General features: G+C 39.3%; 1 protein-coding gene across 3 annotated transcripts in view; it reads left to right on the top strand.

The window, feature by feature from the left end:
• plxna2 (plexin A2) overlaps positions 1–21,758 on the top strand; it is a 555,589-nt gene that overhangs the window by 201,765 nt on the left and 332,066 nt on the right. For all 3 annotated transcript variants that reach the window (XM_008116576.3, XM_062978633.1, XM_062978634.1), the window contains one exon: positions 2,116–2,250. In XM_008116576.3, coding sequence (XP_008114783.1) covers positions 2,116–2,250 — 135 coding nt within the window. The remainder of the gene's footprint in view (positions 1–2,115; positions 2,251–21,758) is intronic.

Genomic DNA, 21,758 nt, shown 5'->3' with positions numbered 1-21,758 from the left:
GAATCTCTGTCAACGAATGCTACTGGGCCATCCGGAGATTTCACAGAGTCCTTAGTTCACACGGATGGTCTAATCTCCCTGCCTGATGGTTGCCAATGTTTGCAGCTTGGTGTTATGTAGACACCATGTTGTAATCAAATGGCTACTCAAATATGCAAATCCTAGTAGAGGGAAAATACAAAGTAAATTGTTTGTTTATCTCTCCCCCCTCTTCCCCAAGGCCATCAATTATTAACGTTTTGAAAGAGACCGGGATGTGCTCAAGCAGTTGTGTTCCCACTGCGTTCGGTGGGGTGTGTTGTATTCTGAGCTATATTTTCCTGCAGGGAGAGGGATTAGCATAATCAAGCCTAAAATATTACCACCCCCAGCTAGCTAGGAGGCCTTCATACAGAACTAGCCAAATACCCACTTTATGTGTTTATTTACTGAAAGCTATGTTTTCTTTGCTGGAATCGGCAAATTTGAGGAAGAGATGAGATACCTAAAATTAGACAATGATTTATTTCATTTTAGATTCCCCATCAGGTAACACATCCCAACAAAAAAATCTTGCTCTCTTGTTTTTAAGGCCTGTTCCTGGGGTATATGGGCACTAATTCAGAAATTTGCATTGGATACATCACATCATTTCTGCTTTCTTAGATGTGGTTATCATTATTCTTTATGGGCAAAAAAATGGCAACAGTTCTATATCTCAAAAATTAGAGCTGATAGGGGGAAACTGGTGCCATTTTTGGAAACAGGAAGTCCAATATACCCAAAAACAGAACTAACATTTGAGGCACCAAGATGTGTCTTGGTCACTGTAATGGATCTGATCAAGACTTTGAGTATAACATATCTAGCTAGCAAACTAAATAGTTTAACATTTGATATCTATAATAATCTTGTTAACTTTTTAAGAATATCTCCCCCAAATTAGGCAAATTCACAAATGATTGCTGTCATTTTTAATACTTGTATGAGACAAAACCTACTTCTTCCCGGACTGACAATCCTAGTCTGGTCTGCATCATGTCAGACTAGATTTAGGATACATGGTTGAATACTCTCCTTTTTTCCCCTCACCCTCCCTTCTTCCTTTTTATGTTGCAAGAGACTTAACACTGCTGCTGCTTTGAGAACTGGAAACAAATCAATTAGTTTTAACAGTACTGATAGATTCCCCCCCCCCCCCCCCCCCGCTTCCTCATTTCCTTTTTATGACTTAGGAAATAATTTGAGAAAGCTAAGTCAGCACCTTTCTCCCTGATAACTCTACTTCTCTTTTGTGGAAGGCAATTTTCATATGGATGAAGACTTAATCCTGTGTTAATTCCACTTACAAATTTCATGCAAACCCCAGTTTTGCCCTTTTTTGGGTCAATCATAGGTAATTACATCGATTAGTGTCAAGATAGACACAGGTTTATTTACTCACAATAAAAGATCACATCAGCTCTTCTATTGTGCAATGGAACTCTGGTTTCTACTAGCTCTTATGAACCCAACCTGCAATGTGTATGAGAGAGAGGGAGGAGAAAGAGAGAGAGAACCCAAGCTTCAGAGCTGTTGATGCCATTATCATATGCTTGTGAGTATTGGTGGCTTACCCATCAACATTCCCTTTCTGCTACACTTCCTCCATCACACATGGGGAGTGTCGCCCGAGTGCTGAGTATTCATGCTGGCTCTATTAGAGCCAGCACAAAATGGGCAGGCTCCCATGTTGGGCGGGAAGCATCATATGATGCTTCCACTCTACTTGTGGGCAGGGCCTCTGCCAGAAATCTAGTGACATTGTGGGATGGTATCATGCTCATCAATTGCTGGACTGCTGAGGAAGCATCCTAGGGTGCTTTAATTGCCCCGTCTGATGAGGCTGAAGGTGATATTCATAAAAAATTTGAAACCCCAGCATTGAGCTAAAGGCTTAAGAAGCAGTGCTTTAGATAGCCCTTTACTTAAAAGGTGTTATACATAGTTTCTTCAAACTTAGTCTATGAAAGTTTATGCTACCAACTTCATTCTGTCAGTTAATCTCCAAGGTGCTACAATAATGTTTTGAATACTGACATTACAGATTAACATGTCCAAGTGTTTTAACCTGTACTATTTCTGTCTTTATTCCAGATTCGAGCAGATGGACCACCTCATGGTGGCATTCAGTATGAAATGATTCCAATTTTCAAGGACGGGAGTCCTATTCTTCGTGACATGGCTTTCTCCACAGATCATAATTACCTCTATGTCATGTCAGAAAGACAGGTAAGGCTTGCTTTACCACACCATAGTGTTATCTTTTAGCTCTACTGTAATGGGAAAATATTGTGCACCCAAAAGGATTCTTACAGTTTGCAGCAGGTAACAATAGTGCCAATTGAGATTTTATTTTTATCTGGGTCTGGCCAGAGGCAACTGTCTGTGTACCAGGGGAAGAGGAGTTTTCCTTCTCATCAGCTCACTATTGTCTTTAACAAATGGAAATTGGATGGAGTCACTATAAATGAAATATGGTTTGGGGATTTGGATTTAAGTCTGCTAGCATAACCCATCTCATTGAACAGGAGCTTCGTCCATTCATTCCTCTCCATATGTTTGGCTGCATAATGTGGCCTTTGCAAAAAAAAAAAAAAGTCTGTTGTTTTATTTTGTTTTTTTTGAATCTCAAATATGCATGCTCACGTGTGCATGTTCAAAGTGGCAATGGCATTGTACTCAATGAGATTGTGTGTAAGAAAAGGTCAATATTGTAAGGTGCAAAACTGGACACTGCATTTTAAGTTCAAGATACTACATCTGTTCTATTCAGTGAACTATGTTGGGTAATATTAACATACTGAATTGCTGATCTTCCCTCCATTGATTATAGAGAAGATAGCTATGGCTAAGGTCATGCTCTTCATGGAGCACTTCTGAACATTGGTAATCAAATGTCGTTAGTACAATAAAGCAGGAAGGAAGCATTTTGAAAGCTTTGCTTGGAACTGAGGTTTATTTTTTTTAAAAAAATGCAAATGTTGGACTTTGAAAGACAGTCTTTTGTCCCAATTATAAGCTTGGCAAGATGTTAAAGAATTTAACAGACTTAGTTTTTAAAATATATGGAAGCAATCAACTATTGTTCAGATTTTTTTTACTTTAAAACTCATATCACACCTGTATTGTTGTGATTTTATATCTTGCCTTTCTCTCAAAATTGGGGCATAAATGGTTAATTGACACGCAAGACAGGTAGAGTTGTATATTGCCTTCTAAGGACCCTTCCACACAGCCATATAATCCAGAATATCAAGGCAAAAAATCCCATAACATCTGCTTTGAACTGGATTATCTGAGTCCACACTGCCGTATATTACAGTTCAAAGCAGAAAATGTGGGATTTTATTCAGCTGTGTGGAAGGGGTCTAAGAAGTGGAAAAGAAGAGCTCTTCCAATAATTGTGAATTTCTGCTGCTCTAAGAGTTTTTTATTTCATGTCAAAATGGGGTTGTTGTATGTCTTTCGGGCTGTGTGGCCATGTTCCAGAAGTATTCTCTCCTGACGTTTCACCCACATCTATGGCAGGCATCCTCAGAGGTTGTGAGGTATGGATAAACTAAGTAAGGAAAGGAAAGAATATATATCTGTGTAGAGTCCAGGGTGTGACAAGAGTCCTTTGTCACTGGAAAGCCAGCATTAATGTTTCAGTTAATCACCCTAATTAGCATTGGAAAGGTTTTTGTCTCTTGCCTGGGGGCATCCTTTGTTCAGTCATTAGCTGTCCTGTGCCCTCAGAGTGTTGGTTCCCATCTACTGTTTTGATTTTAGAGTTTTGTAATACTGGTAGCCAGATTTTGTTCATTTTCATGGTTTCTTCCTTTCTGTTGAAGTTGTCCACATGCTTGTGGATTTCAATGGCTTCTCTGTGTAGCTACAAACCCACATTGGGCTCACTGCACACTATATCAAGGACTCAACACACATTTTAACAATGAACTGGAAAGTATACTGCATTTTTTTTTTTTAAAAAAGCAAAAATGAAGGAAGTAGGAAAGGCCATCTAATTTAAACTCTAAAAGTGACAATTTTTTACTTTGATGAAATACTGATACTTTGCTGAAGTTGTAAGTCTGAAGATAGGAAAGAAAGTCCTATAATATCAAGACATTTATGAAAGCAATGAGATATTCCTAAACTAATTATCCTGAACAGCAGAAATTGCTTTTTGTTGCTTTGAATTCACAAACTGAACTCATTTTTTTTTTACAATACAGATGCAATCAGGTCTTATCTAACAAAGCAGCTATGTAATTTCTGCAGTGACTATTGCAGAAAAGAGATATATATGTCTCCATGAAAGTCTGGTATATGTGTTAGGGAAGGTTTTCCATCCTTCATTATTTATTTGTTAATTAAAATATTTATATCCTGTCCATTATCCAAAGATCTCATGGTGACTACAATAAAAGCAATCTAAAGAAAGAAATAATAGTATAAATAATGGAAATAGTTTTTAAATCTAAAAGCATACTAACCATTACAAAATTAGAAGACAGATTAAAAATATTAAAACAGTTTAATGCTTACAATGAATTGGAACCATGTGCATGGGTAAGTTTTGTATAATCAATTTGTCTCCCAAAGATTTCATAAACATGTTTTTACTTTGCACCTAAACAGCAGCACAACCACATTCAAAAGTCTTCTTTCCACCTATTATGATATTCATGGCCAGATTAGAACGCCTTTTCCCTGTACAATAGCATTGTAATTCTTTTACATTGTGTATCTCTCTCATTTGGAGTCAGAAGTTACTAGTTCTTGACTTGAGATGTGATCATAAATCACATGCTATGAATAGGTGTAATTTCAGCTTTGATTATATCAGGATAAACTATGGGTGGCATCTCAATCTATAAAAGCTGCCACTACAGCTCCCTTATCTTGAGTGATCATGAAACAGAGTCAAGGATAGGGCAATGTAAAATAGGTTAGTTCTCAGAAGCTGAGGTCAACTACTAAATCTTCTCAAAGCACTGCACTTCAGTGTGACCATTTGATTTTTTTCCTATATAAGGGAGTATATATGCACATTTTTGCCATTGGGCCCATAAAGGCTATATCACTATTTCAACGAGCCCTTACAATGGCAAGATCTTTATTAATAAGGGTTCTACATTCATATGCATTCCAATGGTCTTTGTAGTTTACAAGTCTTTCTTCCAGTACCTTTCCTTTCATCAAAACAGGAGACATTGCACTAGTACATTCTTTCGAAATGTTATTTGCACAAATTAGTCTCTCCTACATATATGAAGCTCAACTCCAGTCTTGTTGGTGATAATGATCACTTGAAATTGCTTTACACTAATTCTGATTATAGCTCATATATTCCAATAATATCTATCATGATTGACAGCAGCTGTCTCTCCAGAACCTCAGGTAAAGGAATTGCTCCTTCATTAGCTGTATGTTGCTTTAAACATGAACGAGACCCTGAACATATCAATTTCTTCATGCAAAGGTAATACATTATCCATCTAAGAGCTTTCCTTCTACATGATATCACTAGCTGTGCCCAGCCACGCGTTGCTGTGGCTGATGGGAATCATTTGTTGACCAGGTGGAATAGCAGTGAATAGCCTTGCAGCCTCAAAGTCTGGGTGTTTTCTGCTCACGTGAATCCTTGTTTGGTGAGCTGGAATACAATGGAATAGGTTTGGTGCTTGGAAGGCTGGGTACTTGCGTTGTAGGGAAATGGTTTTTTAACCAATTTGAATTGCACTGAATAGCCTCGCTGTTTCAAAGATTGACTGCTTTCTACATAGGGGCATCCTTTCTTGGGCAGGTTGAATGAGACGGAGTAGCCTTATGGCTTGAAACCCTGAGGGTTTACTATCTAGGGGAAATCTTGCTTGGTTAGGTTGAACAGCACTGAATAGCCTTGGTGTTTGCAAGCCTGGTTGGTTCCTGCCTGGGGGAATCCTTTGTTGGGAGGTGTTAGCTGGCCCTGGTTGTTTCCTTTCTGGAATTCCCATTTTCAGAGTGTTGCTCTTTATTTAATGTCCTGATTTTAGAGATTACTAGCTTGGGGATCTGGCGGTGCCCGGGTCATTTGAGAAAGGCATTGTTTCCCTGTGTTCCAAATGTAGTGTAGATCCAATGTCAGCTGGGTTCAGTGGGTGCAGGTGAACTACAACCCCCAATGCAAGTCCCATCATCCATGGTCCATCCCACTCCAAACAGTGCCAGGATGTATAGTAGATCATGGGAACTGTATGTGTCAAGTTTGGTCTTGATCAGACATTGGTGGAGGTTGCAGTATTCTCAGGAAGTGAGTGAAGATTCTGCAATTCCCATCATGCATGGTTGAAACTTTTCCAAACCACACCAGGATGTAGAGTGGGTAATGGGGCCTCTGTGTGCCAGGTTTGGTACTGATTCGTCATTGGTGGGAGTCACAGTGCTCGAAGGAAGCCAGTGAAGGTATTGCAAGTCCCATCATCTACACCTAGGTGCAGTTTGGAGGGGCATGAACCATGCCCCTCCAAACAGCACCCAGGTGTAGAGTAGGACATGTGGGCTCTATGTGCCAAGTTTGGTCTTGTTGAGGCATTGGTGGGGGTCGCAATGTTCTGAGGAAGTGAGTGAAGGTATTGCAATTCCCATCGTCCATGGTGCATTGTCCTCCAAACTTCACCAGGGTATAGAGTGGGTCATGGGCGCTCTGTGTTTCAAGTTTGGTCTTGATGAGTCATTTGTGGCAGTTGCAGTGGTCTCAGAAAGTGAGTGAATGTACTGCAAATCCCATCATCCATGGTATATCCTCCCCCAAACTGCACCAGGGTGTAAAGGGGGGTCATGGGGGTTCTGTCTGCCAAGTTTGGTCCAGTTATGTCACTGGTGGGCATCACAGTGGCCTGTGGGAGTCGTAGCAATTGAAAGTACTACATATCCCATCACCCATGGTTCATCGTCCCGCAAATGGCACCAGGACATAAAGTGTGTCATGGGGGTTAAGTGTGTCAAGTTTGGGCCAGGTCCGTTGTTCCTGGTGGTCACAGTGGCCTGTGATAGTGATGGCCAATCAGAAAGCTGCCACATACACACATACATACATACATACACCGCCCGCCGCATACAAACATTGACTTTTATTATAGATATAGATATAGATATTGTTCTGTATAATTACACCACAGTAATTTTAGATATTATATTTGTTGCCTGAGAGCACAGCCAGGCGGCCCCTCTTTCCAATCCCTGGAAGAGAGACAGAGGCCCAGGCAGCTGAGGCTGGGAAGGTAGGGCCTTCCTCTGAAGAGTGAAAAGGGGGAGGGAGGGGGTGCAAGGAGCCCTCGGCTGGCCTGAGGGGCCTCCAGAACCCCCTCCTTCCTTCCTTCCATCCTCTGCCAAAGAAAGGGAGGGGCCCCAAGTCTCCCTCCTTGCTGCCTCCAGGCCTTTGCCACCTGGCCGAGGCCCCGCTCGGTTTGCTCAGGTGAGAAGCACAAGGGAGCAGTAGGACCCCCCCCCCCACACACACACACACACAAGGAGGAGGCAGAAGGAAGGATTAACAGGGTGGGAAGCAGCGCTGAAGAAACAGCCCCTGTTTACCCAGGCAAGAGATGGCCAGGCTGGCAGGAGGAAGGAAGGGATGGGTGGGCCTCACCAAAGAGAGGGGAGAAGCTGCCTGAGAGACTGAAGACTTGCCTCAGCCCCCATAGTTGCTCACGGCTGGTAAACAGGTTGGGATTTCTGGTCGAAGGAGCACGTCGAAGGGTGGGGAGGCCACGTCCAGGGCTCGGGGAGGGCTCCCAGGAGCGGCGCCGGCTGTGAGGTCCGGGCCTCTTCTGTGCCTTTTTCAGCACACCTGGCTGCCATGTTGTGTAACGTACCGCGTGGGAGGAAGTGTAGAGGGGAGGGGTTTAGGTTGTTCTGTCGGCGCGAGGACTCCATTTTTGCGCACGCGCACATGGTGCATTTTGTGTTTTCGGGGTTTTTAAGGCCCCATGGAGGTTCTTGATGTGATATTTTGTTGTATCAACCTAGAGGCGTGGATGATGGTTTGTGTTGTCAAATTTTGAGGTTGGGGGGCCTTTAGTTTTGTTGTTTTGTTCGGCGCCGCGATTCCATCGCTCTTTTATATATAAAGATTATCAGTATTCCTAAACCAGGTCTATTTATTAAATTATATTGTAATCAATCCTGCTCCACTATGGACTGCAGATGTGTGATTTGCCCAAAGTGGTCCAGCATGTGTCCATGGCTGAGTGGAGATTTGAACCCTGATCTACAGAGTCATAGTTCAATGTTCAAGCTGCTACAGCAGGCTTGCTCTTAGTTTCTAAGTAGACTACATTTTGCCCTTGCAAGGATCACTGTACTTCACTCCATGACAATGAAAGATGTTTTCAACCAATACCATTAACTGGAGATGTGTTTCATGAGCTGTAGACTATATAACACACATATTTCTGTACTTTAGCAAAGTACAAAAATGTTGCAAAACATTTTTAATGGTGCTATGCCAGATCAAATACAGCCCTTTTGAAAATATGTTTATGTAGAAGCAGTCCTTGCATCATGGTCATTGTTGCTCAGCTTTTAAATGTGGCTTAAAAATAAGGTTTAGAATGGTGGAAGGTGTTAATTTTTTGAGCAATTGGTCCTATAACAATTGTTTGGACTCTTTGTTATGGCTGAAAGATCAATAAACAGGTGTGTGTGAGAGGGGTATAGATCAGGTGTAGGTATATGATACTGAGGTGTCATCTGAGAGTGAAAGGTGAGCCCTAATGCTGCAATGATTATGAAGGGAAGAAAATAAATGCATAGACCCTTCAAAGAGTTGTGTGTTGTTGCAAGCAACCAATAAAGCCTAGTAAATTTTGGTCAGGCATGGCCCTACAAGCTGAATCTATTTGTCTTGCCTGTAGCTAAGCCCACCTAAATGGGAGAATCTGTACCCTTGCTTCCCAACCAGATACAATCAGGCCTGTAGCGAGGGGGCGGTTTTAGGGGTTCAACCCCCCCCCCCCCGAAATCTTTCAGGTTATAAAAAAAACCTGGTTTACTCATGAATTTTAACTGGTTAGCCAAATCCCCATGCTAAATCTATGAGACACAAAACATTAAGAGCCCCTCCAGGCACTATCTCAAGCAGATATTGTAGGTTTGTAGCGGGGGGGGGGGGTTTAACCCCTAGCACACACCCCTCCCCGCTACAAACCTACAATATCTGCTTGAGATAGTGCCTGGAGGGGCTCTTAATTTTCAACCCCCCCCCCCCGAATTTTTTTTCTGGCTACGGCCCTGGATACAATCCACAAAAAATGGAAACTCAGGACCAGGTTCTCTGATCAGCCAACCAGACTGCATGGTTAAGCAGCTCTCTGAGGTGTGTGTGTAAGCTCTGGACTGGAAATAACCCCCACCTATGATCTGGAGGCATACACACTACACAGTTTATAGCTTTTAGAGCCTGTTATACTTGGAAAGTGGCTTCATGGCATCTGAGCTTTCTGCAGGGGGCTAGAGATTATCTCTGGCAGGTAGATGTTTGTTTCCAATTTCAGCTGCCACCTTTATGGAATAACAGCAGGTAATTCTGCAGATCCTAGATAAAGGTGCACAGACAGGGTGATGTGTGCTATTCGTGTTATTAGAAATAACAGTGGCTTTGGCTGGCAAAATGTAGATCCATAATCGGCACATCTGCACTGAAAGAATTTGCAAGGAGCCATTTTTAGCTCTCTTCCCAGCATGAGCTGCCTTGCTTTTCTCAAAAACATCCAAATTCAATTATCATGTTTTTATGTGTGTGTTTTCTAAAGAAAATGCTGCCCTGAGTCCTGGGTCCTTAGAGTTGCTCATGCTGGAAATTTATTTTTATTTTTTTGCTTGCTTCTGCAGAAATTAATGAGCCATGAGGGTACACAATCAGCCATGTTGCACCTGGACTTGAATGCAGAAGTGATTAAACTACAGTTTAGGGGTTAAAGAGAATGCAACAGCCGAACACTTGTAAATGTCGAGGGGTTGCTACCAGCCCACAGATTGAAGGAAGGTTCATTTTCCTGTAGTCCTCAATACACACATATGTAGAAGTAAATCTCTTTGGAACTGATTTCTTCAAAGTAAACAGGGCCAGGTGGGAAATCTATAGCTCTACATGTGCAAGAACAAGCTAAGAATATAGTTTTTAATATAATGTATTTTAAATCTGTTTGACTTCAAGTGGTTTGTAATATGATTATAAATCTACCTTGGGTTTTACTAGGTTACAGTGATCGTTCAAGGTTTGTTTAGTGTTCTTCCCCTCATGAGCAATGTTCGTGTGACAGGCTCAAAGGTACATATTAAGCCTCAGAGCCAAAAGACTCTATGTTTTAAAATCTTATGAGCAAGCAAGCAAACAAACCCCATGTGTTTTTATTTTCTCTAAATGATAAAGAATTTAAAGTGTTTGCTGCCTGTACACCACATGCTTTCTGACAATGTAAGTTGCAGGAGATTTCAAGGCCAAGGTTCCTATAAAGTGCTATGAAATGAACTGGAAACCTTTGGATCTTGAATCTTTAGATAGCTGATCAGCCTCAGAGCCAAGGCAGGTGCTGCATTTAACACAACTTTATTGTCAATTTTCTATCTCAGGTCAACTTTTCTGAAGGATGTGAAAATACTGTTCATGTAACCAGGTGAACTTTATGGTCCCAAAATTGTGTTCTGAGAGGTCTTCCTTGTCTCTCTTGATCACATGATAGTCATAACGGTTGTAGATGCTTTATTGGTGAAAATATCACCTCATGACAGGGCCATAGCCGGGGGAGGGGGGGTTAAGGGTTCACCCCCCCCCCCCCAAAAAATCCTGGTTCACTCTTGAATTCTAACTGGTTAACCACCAGGTTTTTTAAAACCTGACACATTACCGGGGGTGAGGGGGGAGAGAATTGTACTTTTAGATCCCCCTGCTCTGCTACAGCCCCAACAAAACATTAAAAGAATCAGGGAATCTGATATGTAGATTTGAAGCATTTTAATTTTCTACAATGTAACATCAGATAATGATTCCATCAGAGCGTTTGGGAAATTACAATAGTGATCCTCAGTCCAAATTGCACAGAAGAATCCTCAAGGCTAGCATCAAGAGGTCCTGCCAGGACACTAAGCTAAGAATTAGCTGAGGGCAATGTGTGCTGATTCTAGATTCACACACACATGATATGTTATTTCAAGAACTTTAAACCTTGCAACTGCAGAATTTGGACGAATTGCTATAACTCCAAGAATCCCCTGTCACAATTGAAGCTGAGAATTCTGGAACTTGTAATGCAAAAAGTAGCATTTCCAGGCTCTGATTTGAAATGGTATTTTCAAAACATAGTCCTCTTCCTTTATACTTTGCTTTGAAATATTCTTTTTAAGTGAAATCCCCCGACATTGCCATTTTCCTTTGTGGCTCCACATTGCACAGTGACTCCTTTCCTTAAACAAATTTGCAGAAAGAGGCTATGGCATAAACTGGGGACCATGCTGTTCCCAAATCCTGCCTACTGCTTTCCTTTGAAAATGTAGGTGGTTCATATTCCTTGTTTTTACCTGTGGACATAATTTTTGAAAGAGAGAGGAGCAGGCAAGTGAACAATAAAGCACCTGTAACAATTTATCATGGCTTATGTGACATTTTTACACAGGTTTGATGTAGTTTAGAGACCCTTATGCAGAATATTATGAACAGAGCTGCACTCATGCCTGTCAGTTCATGGGAGGTGGGAAAAGATTAATGCTGAGCCCTAAAGATTCTCCTCATGTTGCAGCTAGAAGGGCAACAAAGTCAAAACAAAAAGACGGGGGGGGGGGGGGGGGGGCCCTGTCGCCACAAATGAAAGACCTTCTTACTCCAGGCCTAGATCAGGTAGGTGCACTCTATATGGAAGAGGTGGGGACACTGACTTTTGAAGGTTATTTAAATGAAAGGGGTGGAAGTTCACTTCAAGGAAACTTTAGGGGTATGAAAAACTTTACATAAATTGTCAGGTTTTATGAAAGAAATAGATCCCCTCAGGCCAATCCCAGGAAGTTTCACTACTCCACAAAATTAGCATTTGCTACAGGGGAGCCCTTCCGAGAAGTTGTAAAAAGGAACACATAAGGGAATAGATGGGTTTCTGCTCATTACCTATCACAGAAGTTTAGGGGAAAATTTATTCTTGTACAGCTGGAGGAAATCTCATTGTTGTCCTGTGCAAAGCTAGGCATACTAATCCATATCTCCCATGAGAAACACCATCCCATCACCAAGCCTACTATTGCACATGGATCTGCACGTGTGAATATATTTCAATGTAGGAAAATGCAAAACTGAAGACTACTGAACACAGATACTAAGCTAAGATTCTCCAAATATTGCAAACAGACAAAAAATAATAATAATGACGCAGTTTTAAGGCTTACCTTATCTGTTTGTGGACAATAGCAAAATTCTGTCCAGCAGAAATAAAATGTATTGCCTTTGTAATTTGACTGAGTACCATGTAACAACATTTATGGATATCTTAAGCACTTTGTGCAGACAATTATGATCTGAGATAATAATTGTAAGGGATGAAGTTTTATTATTATAAGAGATTAACTTTAAAACTTTTCAACTGTGGTTGTGCCCAACATCATCAGAGCAATGTTTTCATGCAACTGTGATTCATTTCAATAAGATCTGTGTGAATAAAAAGGCTTAAGATGAGATCATATCTATAATAAGCACATGTCCAAATACAAAATATATTTACATTTCATAGACACATGGAACTGGAGAGTTGGAAAAATTCAACGGGTCATTTAGTGTGAGCCACTACCAATGCAGGAATTCACAGGTAAAGCATACATGAGAGACTACAATTCAATCTCTGTTTAAAATCCTCCATTTTCAATTCATTTTCAATTCATTATTCAAGACTTTTCATTTGCTAATTACATTTTAAGAACTGACATAACATGCATATGTAGTATTTTCCAGCAGTGTATGCAACAATGCAGGGATCTGACAATTGCAAATAAACATCCAATTCTGCCAAGACTACATGGAAAAGCTTCATGGGTATGCTAGGTCCAAGAGCCATTAATTAGAACTTTCACCCCATCTCCTATCATCAGATCCCACAATAACTTTCCTTCATGTTGCTAAGGAGGTCTGATAGTCCTGTTGTTTCCTGATTGGGCCAACTGTGGTGAGTTGAATTAACTGAACCATATAAATATTTGTGCATTGATTCCACAAAACAAGATTCTAACTTAATTAAACATTTCTCACTCAGTGATATGAAAATATCTACATAATCTATAGAATATTTTTTTAATTCAAGATTCAATGCTAGTTTCAGGATGTAGGTACTTGGGATAAATTTGTAGTCAGCATTTCCTAGAATATCGGATGTTATTATCTGGTAGATTACTGTTCCACTTTGCTTATTCTTTGCAAGACATCTAATTTTCTTTTGTTATACATTCTATGTAGGATACCACTTGAAAGACCTGAATTAATACTCAGCTTCCTTTTTACTGTACTGTAGAGTAGAAAGATTGTAATTATTTAGCAGTTAGATGATATTACATTTATACGTTCTCCATTGAATTCTGTTATATGGATACAGCTTACATGAATTAGGAAGTCAAATCCTTGCTTATTTTATTCTTGCATTTTTGAATGAATAATTCAATGTTTTTCCTTCACTGGAGGGGACAAAGGGAGATTTTGTAAACTTTTGATGGTTTTTCACATATTATAATATTTTGCAGAAATGTCATTCATTTTGCAAAAAATCCCACAATGGGAAAAAATTATTTATTATTTATTTATAGCATATATAGCCCACCCTTCTCACCCGAGGGGACTCAGGGCGGCTCACAGAATTTGGCAAAATTTAATGCCCAAAACATTATAAACACAATTATAAATTCAACACAATACAGTAATCAATACAATAAATACAAATCAGTTAATACTGTTGAAAATACCCCTTTTTCAGTGGGATGTTTACTTGTGTTACTTTCTCTTGGGAAACTAGAAGAAATTTAAGTAGTCTTTATATCTCTACTATAGATATGGTATTTGTTAAATACAAGTTTTCACCAGTATTTGAGCATCCTTCTGTCATCTTTCAACCAGTTTCTTTCACACTCAGTTTCCTTATCCCACTTGCCTAGGAAACCCTTCAAATCTTATTTTAATTTATAAGGAATAAGTAATTGTGCAGGTGCTGATGAAGAGCATGCCATTCATTAATCATAAAGCAACTCCTGAAGCTCTGTAAAGTCTGCATGCAATTCTTAGGAACTGATGACAGATCTCATTGAGGAAGTAGAATGGGCCCAAGGGAGAACTTCTCATGATAACTTCAAGGTTGCTCCTTGCAGCCTCTACAATATAATTCCTTGAAAAATTAATTACTGTCCACTGTAATAAAATCCCTAGACTTATATTTGGAATGAAATGGCTGAGATAAAGGCAGAAGTGTGTGTGCACGCACTGAGATTATGCTGTATTTATATTGAAGAGCTGTTTGTACTGCTCAGAAACTGTGAAACATTAAACATAGATAGGAATAGCCAAATTGTATGAGTCATAATGATACAGTCTAGCAATCCAAAGTTATTTTTCCTTAATATGTGAAATAAATGATATCAGAAGAACACACACAAACACACACTGTTTCCATTAGGCTGTGAAACTCTGTGCACTTAGGGACTTGTACACTTCTGATCTCCAGTATCTAAATGAGGAGAGTCCCTTCCTCTATATCACACAAAGCAGGGTGAACAACAATCAGATGTTATAGTGCTTCATTGGCCTCCTCTTGGGATCTTTGAGTGTTATACCCTAACCTCTGACTTCCCTTGTTCCACTCTTTCCTTGGGAGAGATAGGTAAACAGCAGCTGCTGTGACTTCCAACAGACAAAGAAAATAACATGGAAGAATTGGCTTGCTCTTCCCTACCTTCCTAAGGAAAGCACTTGTGCTTCAACATAGCTAATTTTCCTTGTCAACCTTTACTTTCACCACATGGCTTCTTTGAAGACCCACAAAGCCAGGCCATCAAAAAGTATCTACTTCTCTTTGACAGAGCAGCTGCTAGTGGTGGTACTGAATTTTATTTGCTTCCAAAGGCAGGAAAACAGAAAGGCAGGAGAAGGAGATGAATAAGGAGGCTCTGCCATGCTCCTTTCTTTGGCTGCTGGCAGCAGCAACGTTTTCCACTCACTTCGCAGGGAAGTTACTGTAACAGGGCTGTCACTACTCCTATTACAGAGTAAGATGTTGCTGCATCTTGCAGAATTTTTTTTCATTTGGTATTCTTCCTATTATGGAGTAACACCTGGACACTACAGGTATTCTGCTGGTGCGTCATGAGGATTCACCACAGCAACTGGAGCCCCCAGTGGTGCAATGGGTTAAACCCTTGTGTCGGCAGGACTGCTGACATAAAGGTTGGGTTGCTGACCTGAAGGTTACTGGTTCAAATCCGGGGAGAGTGCAGATGAGCTCCCTCTGTCAGCTCCAGCTCCCCATGAGAGAAGCCTCACACAAGGATGGTAAAAACATCAAACATCCGGGCATCCCTGAGCAACGTCCTTTCAGACGGCCAATTCTCTCACACCAGAAATGACTTGCAGTTTCTCAAGTTGCTCCTGACATGGGAAAAAAACCCACAGCAACTAAACAGTGAGTCTACGTTGGTTTGGCTGTGTAGACATGGCCTCAGTGTGTATTTCCAGCTCATGTATTTCTCTTAAAAAGCAATAACAGAGGGCTCGGGCTGTGGCGCAGGCTGGAGAGCAGCTGCAATGAATCACTGCAATGAATCACTCTGACTAGGAGGTCATGAGTTCGAGGCCCGCTCAGAGCCTATGTTTGTCTTGTCTTTGTTCTATGTTAAAAGGCATTGAATGTTTGCCTATATGTGTAATGTGATCCGCCCTGAGTCCCCTTCGGGGTGAGAAGGGCGGAATATAAATGCTGTAAATAAATAAATAAATTGTTCTTTGTGCCCTTCAATGCCAAAATAGTAGCTCTTATTGGGAAGGGCCCTGGTTGTACCCGACACAAAAAGATCAAATTATTTCCACTGAAGCTAACTGATAGGTGGCTTTAAAGAAGATTTGACAAATTCAATACAAATGGGGTCATCAAAGACTGCAAGTTAAAATGGATGCATAAAACAGAAGTGCAGTTGCACTCATGTCCTGCCAGCATACTTCCCACAGGTACCTGATGGCTGCTGTCTGAGCAGAACACTGAGCTGGATAGACTATTGGTCTGATCTATCTGCCTGGCTTTTTGTTATATTCTTTTGTAACACCAGTAATCCTTGTCAAATGTATTATTCATATTCTATTTTTGTTTCTACTGATCAGTGGCTGTAAGGGCCAAGTGATCGTTTGGGAGGCTATTGTTTCATTCTCCCAAGTCCTTCAAGTATGCACAAAGCCTATGGAATATTGTGATGGAGGAACTGTAAAATTTTCATTCAGTTACCCACCTATTTAGAAAAATCCCAGTTGTTTGAAGAAGACTTCTCAGTCTCAAGGATAACATTTATTCTATTAACAAAAACAACATTTTATACAGTGGACAGAAGAAGAAATCAGAAGGATCTCTCTTGGGATGTCAGAAGATAGATTTTATGGTGTGAGCAGATCCACTGAAGAACTCTGTTAATATCTGTGCTACTTTTATGTCACAAACTCCCCTCATAACTGACTGTACTTTACAAAAAATAGACATAGCAGGATATCATTTCTTCTGTGAGTTTTGAGGTATACCTCAGTGGTGACGAGCATGCTCCTGTTGCCATATAAGGATGCAAACTGGACAGTATGCGTAGCTTTTTGAGAGAATATATGGCTAGAAGTCCTGGCAAAGCGGGATGCTCATCTTGGGTCATTACTGCCCTTTCCCCTCTCATTATGACATTCAGCTTTATATTTAACACCTAAATTCTCCTTTTCTTGTAATCATTTAGCAGCAGCAGAGAAATTCAGCTAAAATTAGTCTTGAGGTCATATACAAAAAGCTATTTGACAGGCAGGATGTGTTAATTAGTTTTAATTGATCGAAAAAAGAGGGTAAGCAGGTGGGATAACATATTGCCTCACTTTTTTTTCTTTTACTGGTAGACAGTTAGTCAGTACCTGCTCAAGCATTTGTCCTTGTCTGGGTCAATTTGAGACTACTTCTGAATTTGTGAAAACTTATTCATGGAGCGTTTTTGACAATTCACAGCAGTTATTGTGAGAAGTATTTAAGTAAGTGATGTATGGTTTTTGAGCAAGGTTTCTTTGCACATATTTCAAACTTCATAATTTACAGACGATTCTTATGGGTTACGATTGGTGCTAGATTTTTCATTTAAAAACCAGAAAAACAAATATGAATTTATCACCAAAAGAACTTATTGTTAATATATTTGCTCAAATTCAGCTAGTTTTTCAGAAAGCATAATGTATTAAAACAACATATTGAATCTTTTGGACGGGGGCTTGCGGGGGAGGGTTAAAACACTCAGCTTGGCTGCACCAGAATCACTACTTTCTGGGCAGAAAATATGTTTTTATGCAAAATGGGTGGTGGGAGAGGGGCGCATATATATATCAGCATAAAATAGGGAATGGGGAATATCAGGAGAAATATAGTCAGTCCCCAGGTTATGAACTTAACTAGTTTCCAGCTTACCTCACAACCTCTGAGGATGCCTGCCATAGATGCAGGTGAAACGTCAAGAAAGAGTGCTTCTGGAACATGACCATACAGCCCAGAAAACTCACAGCAAACCAATGATTTCAACCAATAAAGCCTTCGACAATACATTCCACCAATTAATTTACACTTTCCAATTCAATTCATACTGATAGTTTCACAAAAGTTGGCTGATCTACAAGTCATTTTACTCATTAGACCATAGAGATAAGGGTAAAACCACCTCAATGTAAACATAAATGAGATGCAACTATTCAGCTTCCATACAACCCCTGCCAATTTGGTTGTGAGTCATGACAGGTTGTCTTGAGTGCATTAGAGGCCCCTTCTACACTGCTCTGTATTCTAGGATTTGATCCCAGATTATATGGCAGTGAAAACTCAAATAATACAATTTAAAGCAGATAATCTGGGATCAGATTCTGAGATATAGGGCAATGTAGATCCAACCAGAAACTCCTATGGTCAGTAAGAGCAATAGAATGAAAATATTGTTTCTAAATGTCTGTTACCATGTCTGTAAGGGATAAATAAAATTGATTGTAATCAGTCCATATGATATATGGCCCATTCCACAGCAATAATGCTGCTTTAAATTATTAATTAATCCTAAGGAGAATTACGTGCTACTCTGGAGCTTCCAAGAGCAGGAAGCAGGTTACTCAAAAGTACTTTGATATGTATAGATGCAGCCCTAGTCATACATCCTGATTTGCAAAGGGTCTTCTAATTATTTCCATATCTGCAGGTCCTTGTTCCTATATACAGTACTAGCTGTGCCCGGCCACGCGTTCCTGTGGCAAAGTGGTGGTGGTATTGGTTAAAAATTGTTGTGTAATTTTTATTTGACTTTATTTGCATTTTTTATTAATTTTATTGTAAGTTATATTTTTATTTATTATATTTTATTATTTTCTTGTATTATTTTTACCGTGTTTCCCCGAAAATAAGACCTCCCCAAAGAATAAGACCTAGCAGGGGTTTGGTGGGATTGCCAAATATAAGGCCTCCCCTGAAAGTAAGACCTAGCAACTAAGGCTGCAGCAGAGTTCCATTGGGAAGCATGGCTGCAGGGCAGAAGCAGCACTCATTCATACACCGGAGGGAGGGAGGGAAAGTGCTTGCTTTCTGTGCCTCCCTCCCTCCCTGCCTTGCCTGTCCCCCAGCCGAGGCTTGAAGAACCTTCTGTGGCTGCTGCCTGCGCTGCCGTTTCTTCCTTCTCTGTCCTGGCCATGCTGGCCATGCTCTCTTCTTCCCAGAGGCTTCTGATTGGCTCCTGGAGCCCGGGCAAGGGAGAGAGGGAAGCAAGAGGGCTTTTGTCCTGCTGCTTCTGCCCTTAAAGGTACAGGACGCATTGGGATTCTCCTCTCATCTTCCTATCCTATGCCATGAAACTGATTATTTTATACTATTATTCTATTGCCATATTATTATCATCATATTCTGTTACTATTATTATATCCCATTATTATATTATCCTATTAATATATTTTAAATCATTATATTATATTTTTCTATTATTATTATATCATTATATTATTATTCTATTATTATTCTATTATATTTTCATATTATTATATTATTATTCTGTTATTATTAAATTCCATTTTATATTACCCTATTAATATATTTTATATCATTATATTCTATACTATTATTCTATTATATTATCATATTATTATTTTATTATTATTAGCATATTCTGTTATTATTATTATATTCCATTTTATATTATCCTATTAATATATTTTATATCATTCTATTCCATTCTATTATTCTATTATATTATCCTATTATTATTATATTATTATGCTATTCTGTTATTATATCCCATTATTATATTATCCTATTAATACCATATTATTATCATTTTCTGATATTATTATATCCTATATTATATTATCTCATTAATATATTGTATATCATTATATTATTATTATATTATCATATTATTATTATAGTATATTATATTATTCATCATTCATGACTACATTGAAACTAGAATAGAGAGAAATCAGCGTGGAAACCTTGTGAAACCTAAATTGCAAGAGGTACCATAGATTGTTGTACATGTAAATAATGGTAGTAACAAGAAATTCTTGATAGGATTCATAGTTTGTCTGGTTATGCTGGTTTGTGATGACAACTACTTTACAGTATATAATAAATGTTCATTTTGTTGTTAAAAATGTGAGCTCTTCTTCATGGAAAAATAAGACATCCCCTGAAAATAAGACCTAGTGCATCTTTGGGAGCAAAAATTAATATAAGACCCTGTCTTATTTTCGGGGAAACAGGGTAGTTATTTTCTGTTATAGTATTTTATTGTATTAATTTTTTAGTGTTTTTTATTATTTTTTATTGGGTTGCTAGGAGACCAAGTTGGAGGAGCTTAGCCTTCTAACTGGCAGCAATTGGATAAAAGCAATTATTCCTCTCTCTCTAATTAGGACTTTATTTTTCTTTTCTTTTTGTTGTATCAACCTAGAGGCATGGATGATGGGTTGTGTTGTCAAATTTCGAGGTTGGGGGGCCTGTAGTTTTGTTGTTTTGTGGGTCGCCATGATGCCATCACTCTTTTTTATATATATAGATATGATAAAGCAGGAATGTCTCCACTTGTGTTTATTTTTCCACAATATGCCTTTCTAATAGCAAGTGTGCATGTGTAAAGGAAACAGATGCGAAACATCTGCCTTTATACAGGAGAATCTTGAGGGCTTTGCAAATACACAGTAACAAAGAGTTGATAGTTTGGCAAGTGATAAACCAACCTATGTTTCATTGACACTTTCCTTCCCTTTTCATGGGAATGAGCATAACAATACAGGAAACTACATTCACAAATCAGGTAATTACTTAAAGGACAAAAATGAAACGTCCCGTTGGCTAATTCAAAAAGTACTCAACTATGTAATTTAAAAGCAAACCTCCACACTCTTTGTTCTTTCTCAATAAGGACTTCTTTCTCTGTTCCTTTTCAGTGCTGCTGTGACTGTTAGAGGCTTTTCTATAAATGAGTTTGGCAGCTAGTCAGCCGATGAGGAAGGGGAATTGTTCATGCTGGGCTCTAACTGAAAAGAAACATAACTCACAATATGGAGAAGCGAGCTTTGAAATTGCACAAATTATTCCATTTTACATTTTAATTAGTTTGAATTAGCAATGGGAATAGATGCATAAAATGATCCAGTGAAGGGTGAAATGGGAAAAGGGATATGGTATGGTGTATCACTTTATTATTATGAAGTTTACAGGGAGTGAATGTAAGAGACACACACACCCGTCTGGCCATTGAGTCTCCCATCCAGTGGCATCATGAAGTTGCAACAGGGATGCATGGCAATTTGTTCCAGGCAGACTTGCCCATTGGTTCAAAGAGGACAAAGGATCACTTGTTACCTGGAAGTCTTTTCTTTCTCCATTGAGAGAAAAATGTTTCCTTAACAGGGTCCATTAATTCATGTTGACATTACTGGCGTGCTCCCAAGAAAGCTATTCCAGACGGGATGTTTTCTGAAGAAGTAGCACCTAAATGTTATTCAGTGGAGGAGAAAAATAAAGTGGAGTAAGAAATGAAGTAAGAAAACAACAAGAAAGAAAAAGAAAATTTGTATACTAAATGTGCGAGGTTTTTTTAAAAAAAATCAATTTAATACAGAACACGAAAACATTGGAATCTTTGTTCCTATCTGTTTAGGATAAGAAATCTATTCATTTATGTTAGTAGACTTCAAGTATGGAAAGTGGTGCTTCATACAGATGGATTCATTCAAGGAAAAAAAAGATCTGAGTTTGTAAAACCTGGCCAGGGCTGTTAAAGACTGGGGTTCTTGGAGTTGCTTCATTTATAGAATCATAATTAGTTGAAGCTGACTTCACGTCAAATAACTCCCAAAAAACTCTGCATGAAAAGTATATCTATAAAGATTTAGTGATTCCCAAGAAAATGATCTTCAAGTTGTATTTTAGAGAAGATTCTGAAATAGTTGCAGATTTTGCATGTCAGGTAACAAAAGTAAATAGAGGATCATTTTCCAG

The sequence above is a fragment of the Anolis carolinensis genome, chromosome 4, assembly GCF_035594765.1.
Source record: "Anolis carolinensis isolate JA03-04 chromosome 4, rAnoCar3.1.pri, whole genome shotgun sequence".
Classification (NCBI taxonomy): domain Eukaryota; kingdom Metazoa; phylum Chordata; class Lepidosauria; order Squamata; family Dactyloidae; genus Anolis; species Anolis carolinensis.
Note: the sequence above shows the minus strand (reverse complement) of the source record. Positions and strands in the feature narration are given on the sequence as shown.